This window comes from Osmerus mordax, chromosome 12 (genome assembly GCF_038355195.1).
Source record: "Osmerus mordax isolate fOsmMor3 chromosome 12, fOsmMor3.pri, whole genome shotgun sequence".
NCBI classification, from domain to species: Eukaryota; Metazoa; Chordata; class Actinopteri; order Osmeriformes; family Osmeridae; genus Osmerus; species Osmerus mordax.
In genome coordinates, this window is record NC_090061.1 from 4,187,119 (window position 1) to 4,197,120 (window position 10,002).

Here is a 10,002-nt window from a genome sequence, read left to right on the forward strand (position 1 = left end):
GGCCCATGCACAGTCATTCAGTCATTTATATGAAATGCTCATCTGACTCTTCATCTGAGCCAATGGAAAAGGGCCAATAGGGAGGACACCTGTCGAGTTCATCACCAAGAGGGGCAGAGTTAAAAACAGGTCTAAGTGACAGCCAGAACAATGAGACAGAACTCAACATCTTCAGGAGACTGAAGACAGGCATGCAGGCAGGCAGACAGACAGTCATACAGACAGAGCCCTGACAGCTGATAGGAACTCTTAGCTTTAACAGTGACATCAGAATGGTTTCCTAGACTAGACCAGAACAAAATAGAGATTCCCCAACGAAAGCCAGATGCTAGTTTGCGAGATGTTAGTACCATAGAGATTTAAGGATCTCTCTATGGCTTGCTGTTTGTCTGTTACGTGTCTGTCTGCTGGGCGTCTGTCTGTCTGTCTGTGTGGTGAGAGGAGTGAAGAAAGCAGATAGCAGAGCAGTAACATCAGCCTGTATCCTGAAGAGGCTCCCTGCCTCTGAGGCAGGGAGCCTCAGCACTGCCTCAGAGGCAGGGAGCCTCAGCACGGCCTCATCCAGAAATGCGTTTCAAAACAAAACTAATAAACGGGAAAAATTTAAAAAAAATATCTGAATAACTAAAAGATTTCAAAAAGGGACAGATCAACAGCTACAACAGTTTTTCCCTCCTCAAAAACAAATAAGCAAAATGAAATAAAAACAAAAAAAGATACCAATCCAATTATTGAATCCTTGAGAAGAGTGTTATTGCTGACGGTGCGAGGAAGTTGAGAGTCCTGGGGGGGGGGGGGGGGTGGTCTGAAGGGGAGGGGGGGGTCCAGAGGGCTGTGTGTGTGGGGGGGTTTGGGGGGAGGCTCTGGACGGTTCGGACACTCCAGGGCTGGTACTGTGTTCTGAAGAACCAGGAAGTGGATGAAACCGGATCAAAGTGGGTCAAACCGGTCTCCAGTATCATCTGGCTGAGGGGGGAAGTGCTGGGAGGAGGGGGAGAGAGAAGGGGTGGGGGGGGGGGGTCCAGGGTGACGGAATGTGCAGGGGGGGGGCTACTGGTCAGAGGCCATGTCTCTGTCGGACTCAGCCTTGCATGGTTGCCCTGGCGACGGGGCGTGAGGGGGGTGGGACACGGGGGCGATGCCGTGAGCCAGGGAGGCCGACACCAGCCCCTCCACCCCTGCACCTGCCCCTGGGAGACCCCCTGTAGCCACACCAATCAGACCTGCAGGAAACCTGGAGAGAGAGCGATAGAGAGAGCGATGGAGAGGGAGAGAGAGCGATGGAGAGAAGGAGCGACGGAGAGAAGGAGCGGGTGAGACTGCAGGGTAAACCAGCCCTCACGTCTGACTTCCTGGATGTGGGCAGCAGCAGGACTCCTCACCTGTAGGTGGCGCCGTTAAGCTCTGGGTGGACAGGGGCAGCCTCCATGCTGGGCCACTGGGAGGCAGCCATCAGGTACTCCTTGTTCACACAGTTCTTCAGACTGTCTGGGATACGACCTGGGGGTAGGGAGGGGTGAGTGTGTGTGTGTGATAAGGAAGGGATGTGTGTGTGTGTGTGATAAGGAAGGGATGTGTGTGTGTGTGTGTGATAAGGACGGGATGTGTGTGTGTGTGTGTGTGATAAGGAAGGGATGTGTGTGTGTGTGTGTGTGTGATAAGGAAGGGATGTGTGTGTGTGTGTGTGATAAGGAAGGGATGTGTGTGTGTGTGTGATAAGGAAGGGATGTGTGTGTGTGTGTGTGATAAGGAAGGGATGTGTGTGTGTGTGTGTGTGATAAGGAAGGGATGTGTGTGTGTGTGTGTGTGTGTGATAAGGAAGGGATGTGTGTGTGTGTGTGCGTGTGATAAGGAAGGGATGTGTGTGTGTGTGTGTGTGATAAGGAAGGGATGTGTGTGTGTGTGTGTGTGTGATAAGGAAGGGATGTGTGTGTGTGTGTGATAAGGAAGGGATGTGTGTGTGTGTGATAAGGAAGGGATGTGTGTGTGTGTGTGTGTGATAAGGAAGGGATGTGTGTGTGTGTGTGATAAGTAAGGGATGTGTGTGTGTGTGATAAGGAAGGGATGTGTGTGTGTGTGTGTGTGTGATAAGGAAGGGATGTGTGTGTGTGTGATAAGGAAGGGATGTGTGTGTGTTACCTGTGATAGCTCTGCGGACCTCCCTGGCAGCCTCTTCTCTGGCCTCGATGGAGGCCTGCTCACTGTACCAGGAGGTGTGGGGGGTGCAGATCAGGTTAGGGGCGTCCTTCAGGGGGCCCGACGAGAAACTGGGGGGGGGGGGGGGGGGGGGGGGGATTGCAGAAGAGATTTAAGTGTGTGTGCCTGTGTATGGCATGCGTGAGAGTGTGTGTGCTTGTGTGTGTGTGTGTGTGTGTGTGTGAGCGTGTGTGTGTGAGCGTGTGTGTGTGAGCGTGTGTGTGTGAGCGTGTGTCTCACCTGAAGGGTTCTGTCTCGTGCACGTCCAGAGCGGCCCCTCGAATGCGGCCCTCCTTCAGGGCCTGGGCCAGGGCCTTCTCATCCACCAGCCCCCCTCGCGATGTGTTCACCAGGAACGCCCCCTGACGCATCTACACACACCAACACAACACGGGTCAGGGGGTGTGTGCGCGTCGGTTTTGATAGTGAAGTGGTAACGAGATGGGGTGTGTTTGTTTGTTTGACAGCAGAGGCATTGGGGTGTGTGTGCGCGTGTACCTGTTTGATGGTGAAGTCATTGATGAGGTGGTGGTTGTGTTCGTTGAGGCTGCAGTGCAGGGAGACACAGTCCGAGTGGATGAGCAGGTCCTGCAGGGTGGTCATCCTCTGCAGCCCCAGGGAGCGCTCCACGCCGTCGGGAAGGTACGGGTCGTAGAAGATCACCCCGAAGCCAAAGGCTTTAGCTCGCAGGGCTACGGCCTGGCCCACGCGACCTGCAGGAGGACAGGGTCACCAGGGTCAGACAGCAGGGAGTGTGGATCAAGCCCCCCAGCGCCACATCTAACCCCTGCATCACCACACAGTCTTCATCTATCTGTTTACCCTCTCCTCTCTCCACCCCTCCCGTCCCCTCCTCTGCTACATTTACATTTAGCAGACGCTCCTATCCAGTGCAACTTACAGTAAGTACAGGGACATCCCCCCAAGGCAAGTAGGGTGAAGTGCCTTGCCCAAGGACACAACGTCATTTGGCAAGGTTGCCAATCGAACTGGCAACCTTCAGATTACTAGCCCGATTCCCTAACCGCTCAGCCACCTGACTCCCTCCAATCCCTCCTCCCCTCCACCAGTCCCCCTGCTCACCCAGACCGATGATGCCCAGCGTCTCTCCTCGGATGCGGGCGGCGCCCCCCGCCACCTCCCTGATCTGCTCGACGGAAGAGGCCCGCGTGCCCTCCCTCAGGGCCTGGTGCATCCAGGTGACCCTGCGGTACAGGTTCAGGATCAGGCACAGAGACGTGTCGGCCGTCTCCTCCACCGACGTGGCCGGAACGTTGCACACCGCGATGCCTGGAGGAAAACAAGGACAGGATAGAAGCTAGTTAAGGAGGGGAAAAAATCGATTCACATTTGAATCGCGATTCAGATCTATTCACAAATGTATGTGAATCCATTTTTTTTATGTTTTTTGGGAATATATATAAAAAAAGAAATTTATTTAAAATCGGGAATCGATTTTTAATCGAATTGTGACCCCAAGAATCGATTCGAATCGTGAGGTACCAAAAGATTCCCACCCCTAATAGAAGCTAAATCAAAATGGAAAATACCAATCCGTAAAAAAAAAAAATAGAATCCTTGAGAAGAGGAGGGGCGTAGGTTTTTAAGACACTTTTTGAAAACAGTAAATCTGTCCTGTCCCTCCCCACACACACTTATTACAAAATCATATTTCATGGCTGGATCAGTTAAAAAAAGTTTAAAAAAAGCTTCCCCACCCACATTAGAAAACAAAATGACTTGTTTATTGCTGAGGGGGTTGGTAGTCCAGGGGGGAGTTATCAAACTCCTTCTGATATATAAAATATTCATTTATATATCTCATATCCCTGGCAACGTGAAGTGAGAGAGAGAAAGCACCTCTGGGGTAACCATGCAGAGGCGGTAAACTGTGTTTGTGTGTGTGTGTGTGTCTCACCTAGCTCGGCGGCAGCTTTGATGTCCACGTTGTCGTAGCCACTGCCGATGCGTACGATGACACGCAGGCCCTTGAACTTGTCCAGGTCGTCTCTGGAGAGCGTGATGGTGTGGTACAGCAGAGCACCCACGGCCTCGTTCAGCACCTACACGCACACACACACACACACACACACACACACACACACGGGAAGGGTTAGTGAACTCCCCACCTCCATCAGAGACACTGACTGTCTCTCCACCTTCAAGAAAAGGCTCAAGACGCACATGTTCCGGAGTACAACGGTACTTAGGAATGGTTCGCTTGACCCGATGTTAGTTTCCTCAAGGATCACAATGACTCTTGCTCAGAGACTTGTTGCTCTTGTGGTTAGTGGTAACTGATAATAAAAAAATAATTGTACTCGCTGTGATATATTGTTTTTATTATTGTTGCTTGTTTTTTCCACAGGTACACTTACATGTATAGCGGTTCATGTTGTTTAATTGTAACTTGTTTAACTACATGCTCTTATGGTTCTTCCCTTTGGCACTTACTTTGGTTGTTCACAATGTGTGCTTCATGTTTTGGCTACTCGCAATGTTTTGTGGCTATCTTGTTGTTATGATCAGTGACCTATGCACTTTGTAAAGCTCTCTCTTGGAAGTCGCTTTGGATAAAAGCGTCTGCTGAGTGAGTCAGGTGGCTGAGTGGTTAGGGAAACGGACTAGTAATCAGAAGGTTGCTGGTTCGATCCCCGGCTCTGCAAAATGACGTTGTGTCCTTGGGCAAGGCACTTCACCCTACTTGCCTCGGGGAATGTCCCTGTACTTACTGTAAGTCGCTCTGGAAAAGAGCGTCTGCTAAATGACTAAATGTGAATGTCTGCTAAATGAATAAATGTAAATGTAGTGGAGGCATGCTGGGACATGTAGTCCTTCAGTACAGCTCTTGGGACAGAACGTAATTATAAAAACAGAAGTAATACATGAAGCTACACCAACAAAAACCTGTGCACGGTACACAACCATCAACAACATGCAACTGTGTCAAGACTGTGGTGTGTGTGTGTGCTCCGTCTACCTTCTCGTGGATCTCCTGGGTGGACTGGGCATCACAGAAGGCCACAGTGGCCACGTCCTTGAGGATGGGCATCTCCACGGTGCAGTCACGCCCATCCAGCAGAGCCACCAGAGGTCGGGGGTGCATGGGCCCGTTCAGGATGGGGGGGCGGATGCCTGGGGGGGCACAGGGTACACCTGTGAGCATGTGTGTGTTCTCTCTAGTTCAGGTGTTGACTTGAGGATTTGACAGCCTGGTCAAGTCTGTACAGATGCTACACGTTTTACTGCACGCACACGCACGCCTGCGCGCAACGACGCATGGTAGAAAAACACACCACCGCGGTGGTGTTTACCACCCCCACGGTTCACACCCGACCAGCCAAACACCTAGGGATAGCTTATTGCCCTCATGGAAACTGCAATTCCCATGATCCTCTAAATTAAAATCCCTAGGGGGTACATGGGTAGCCATGGTTACATAACTAGGAAGTGTAAGAAAATACACGGCAGAGAGTCTATGGCCACCCCCCCCCCCCCCCCCTCCATCCCGGGGAAGTATCTGCACCAGGAGGTGTGGGGGTGGGGCGCGGGGGTGGGGCGCGGGGGTGGGGCGCTGGAGTGTGCCAGCGGGGGAGGGGGCAGTGGCTTCAAGCTGAGTTCTGACTAATGACCTGATTCTGCCTCTCTGGAGACGTGACCCTGGCCGTCTGGGGCCGGCGGTCATGATCAAAACCACCTACACACAACGCCCACAACTTGGTAGTACCAGCGGTACAGCCTCTGACCGCAAATAAAGAGGTCGTAGGTTCAAATCCCCCCGTACTGTAAGTTGTATTGGATAAAAGTAACATTATTGAATACATTGTACACCCAAACCTGCCTAACCACACACACGAGTAACACACACCAGAGCAACACAGACACTAGTGTCTCTCCTGTCCACCCAGCATGACAGGTGTGTGGGGCCTGGTGCGTGTGCTGGGAGGGTGGGTTCACTCTCGCTGGAACATTCACTAGGACATAGCAGGGGAGAGCACACATGCGCACACACACACACACACACACTGTGTGTAATATAAGAATTTGGAGGAGGGAGAGGGGGGTATGATGGGACTGTTGTTGGCCGGGTGGAAGAAACATTTGGGAACACTTCCTGTTACGTCAACGCATTTCCCAACACACACACTGCATGAAGGCATTACAATCAAGAATCTGCAGCCCACCACAATTCCAGAGAACATTCCATAATATTACTAAATACTAATACATTTTATACTGACAAAGGCCACCTTATAAAAAATTGCACACACACACACACAGAGTCATTTGAGCGCAGAACAGTAGCGTACTCGAGGCCTACGGAACACAAGCATGGCCGTGCACACAATGCAATTCATTCAGCACTTCATTCATTCTCTCCTCCCTCCTCCGTCTCAATCCCTCCCTCTCTTTTCTCTTCCCCTGGCCGCGGTCGGAGGAGTGAGGGAGGGAGCAGGGGGGGAGGGGTGGCCGTGGGGATAATGCAGCAACGCCAGCTACTCCACCCAGACACACACACACACACACACACACACGGTTGCTCAATTCCTTTAACAGCTACGAGGACACAAGCGCGGAGCAGAAAAGAAACTACACACTAGTCAGCAGAGCACCACGCCCAAACTACACAACCCTCTTCTCTCTTCAGACACACGAGTCACACGCACACTGCAACACACAAACACACCGGGGCCTAACCTTGCATTATGAAGTCTGTCAGCCTGTCTTCCTCTCTCTCTCTCTCTCCTCGCTCTCTCCCTCTATCGTTCTTTTCTCTCTGTCCCTCTCTCCCTCTCTCTGTGTCAGACTGCTCTTGGCTGGCTGGCTCCCAGCTGTCATCCACACCCAGCCCCTCCCCCACAGCCAGGCTCCAATCACAGGCAGCTCCATTGAGTGCTGGCCAACCAGCACTAACCTCATTAGCATAGCGGGGCTGGCGCTGGGGGCGGTTAGCCTGTTGTTGTTTTTTAAAGAGACAGCTGGCCTGTTTCCCTGTAGCCACGGACACGACCCTTCACCCTGTCCGCTGCCTCACTCCTGTCTCCAGGGACCCTCCCAAGCTTCCCTCCATCTTAGCTTCATCAGCAGACCGGCTACACTACTCCCTCATCGCGGGCTGACACACCAAGAACTCTCTAGAATCGTTACCGTTTATTTTTATCTTTACATGACTGAGGTGAAAACGGAAAATGGGGGCTTCCTCCGAAATTCTCTTTTCGAGTGGACAGTGACGAGGCATATTTTTGGACGTAGACGCATCGATGTGCCGCGATGGTAACCTAGCGTTTAGAGTCGTCACCACATCCCTTCTGTGCTCTCTACCTTTCTGAGTCTGATAGCCAGACAGGAAGAGGAAGTCAGATAAGAGACACTGAACACTGCGCTCCAAGAGTATCAGTTCTGGTACCGCTTCAGGCGACATCACTTATTACCCCCTGCATAGACACTGCACTTATCACATCCCCCCCCTGCATGGACACTGCACTTATCACATCCCCCCCCTGCATAGATACTGCACTTATCACATCACTTATTACCCCTTGCATAGACACTGCACTTATCACATCACCCCCTGCATAGACACTGCACTTATCACATCACCCCCTGCATAGACACTTCACTTATCACATCACTTATTACCCCCTGCATAGACACTGCACTTATCACATCACCCCCTGCATAGACACTTCACTTATCACATCACTTATTACCCCCTGCATAGACACGGCACTTATCACATCACTTATTACCCCTTGCATAGACACTTCACTTATCACATCACTTATTACCCCCTGCATAGACACGGCACTTATCACATCACTTATTACCCCCTGCATAGACACTGCACTTATCACAGTATTCACAACCATACATGGGCGTGTGTCACAATCCAGAACAATTCTAACAAACCAATAGCACGAAAAGCAGTAAGACATCTAGTAAATACATTTCCATCACAACTCAAATATTTGACAGTGTCACATCTATACCCATGGCTTCCCCCCCACCCTCTCCACATGGTAGGTTGCATGTCTGTCTGGCTTTGAGCGCATGCGAGTGTGTTTGTGAGTGTGTGTGAGTGTGTGTGTAAGAGAGTGTACGTACAGTGTACACAGCACAACAACGAGTCTTTTCCTCTTACCCTCACAGATGCGGTCCAATCTCTGCCGCTTCACTTTGTGCTTGTCCATCAGAGCCATAGACTGGCAGTCCAAACCCAGAACAGAGTAGACCAGAACCACACAGACCTCAGCACTGGTAGCGCCTTCAACCCAGACCAGAAGGACTAGCTAACACTGCCCAGACAACCTGCAAATACAAACAAAACAGTCACCATTTCATTCAACTACCCAAAGGTGAAACCAAGATCATTTAAAAATGTCTAAGTAAAAGTAGGATAGGCTCTCAAACTAAACACATTTTTTTGTTAGTATCCGAGTGGTCACCTATACATTACTCACCAGATCGACAACCCTGTCTGTGTATCTCTTTGCGTCTCAGGCAGACAAGTCAGATCAAACTGTAAACATAGAAAACATGCTCATTACAAATACAGACTTCATTCTGAATACAAAAAGTATTATTGGTGTTATTCTGGTAAACTGCATGAAACGTTATCCTTTAAACCATACAAACTATTAAACACAACCAACTGTAGGTATTCAGTAGATGGCTTGTAATTCCTACATTCATTTAGACTCCACAGCAAGTTGGCAAGCGCACGTTAGCTACAAAACTTCAGTAAAGAAACTTCTGAAAATGTATAGACTAGCTTGTTAGCTTGACGTAAACTTTAGCTAACGTCAATATTACTATAATAACAGACAGGGAACACGCCTCTCACAATACAACTAAGTATTCACAAGTTATGTTCAGCAAGATTCAGTAGCTAACTATACAGTATCCAGCTTGTATATCTGGTGTTAGCTTGTTACGCTAAGTTAAGCTAGTGATATAGCACGCTACACCCTTACACCGGTCGCAGCCAGCTAGCTACCAATTGTAGCTAATGCTAGCATAGCTAGTGCTAGCCAACGACAGGCCACAATATTTTGAGGTGATCTCGAAAAGAAGATAGCTGGCTGCCTCACTTACTTTTATACGATTAAAACTATCAATAACTATATGTAGCTATCAAACTATATTTTAGCGATGCAGGGTTTTTTTCTAATACAATAATGTGCGTCAATTCGAAAGCTAACGCGCTAGCTACTTTAGCATACTGCGTGTGAGAGAATCAAACGGGGCAGCCAATTGCGGCTCATTCGCTATCAGCGAGTGGCGCTACAATGTGAATATCTGAAATTCTGTATCCGCAGGGAAACGTGGATCGCCCCCACATATGCATGTTATGCAAGCATTATTTGCTCCTCGTGTCTCAATCGTGGACGAAGCGGCGTATAATTTACCCTGAGAAGCGTCTTTCGGTTGGTTTGAGATAGTGTGCGTGCGTCGGTGGTCTTCCCTCTCTCCCGATCGCCATGGAATCTGAAAAAGAGGAAGTCGCCGGTTCATGGGGGGTCAGGCCGCGGTGCAGAGCAGAGGCAGCAGTGTGGACTGGAAGGAGCAGAAAAGACTACAGAGCGCCCTCACCTTCCACGGCGGAATGACAGTTGTACTACTGTCCTTGGGTCCGACAAAGACCCATGACATGACTCTGTGATGGTCTGTGATGTTCTAATTAGCCAGACCCCTGTGGTCTTGAAAGTTTCGATCATAACCTAAAACTAAAATAATGTGACAGTAAATATGTGTATAGTCCAGTGATTATAGCGCCATATAATGTATGTCTGTCCATTGAATTAT

General features: G+C 50.0%; 1 protein-coding gene across 2 annotated transcripts; it reads right to left on the minus strand.

Annotated features, from left to right (window-relative positions):
* Nucleotides 1-1,050: 1,050 nt before the first annotated feature.
* ctbp1 (C-terminal binding protein 1) lies at nucleotides 1,051-9,662 on the minus strand. Of its 2 annotated transcripts, XM_067247462.1 has the most exons (11): nucleotides 9,606-9,662; nucleotides 8,658-8,716; nucleotides 8,339-8,505; nucleotides 5,177-5,331; nucleotides 4,115-4,259; nucleotides 3,280-3,486; nucleotides 2,695-2,909; nucleotides 2,437-2,567; nucleotides 2,140-2,267; nucleotides 1,383-1,500; nucleotides 1,051-1,234 (listed from the first exon to the last, which is right to left on the minus strand). In XM_067247462.1, the coding sequence occupies exons 3-11, from the start codon at nucleotides 8,394-8,396 to the stop codon at nucleotides 1,051-1,053; spliced, it is 1,341 nt and encodes a 446-aa protein (XP_067103563.1). In that variant the 5' UTR covers nucleotides 8,397-8,505; nucleotides 8,658-8,716; nucleotides 9,606-9,662. The 2 variants fall into 2 exon arrangements, with proteins under 2 accessions (XP_067103563.1, XP_067103564.1); XM_067247463.1 differs by lacking the exons at nucleotides 8,339-8,505; nucleotides 8,658-8,716; nucleotides 9,606-9,662 and adding an exon at nucleotides 6,895-6,941.
* Nucleotides 9,663-10,002: the final 340 nt, after the last annotated feature.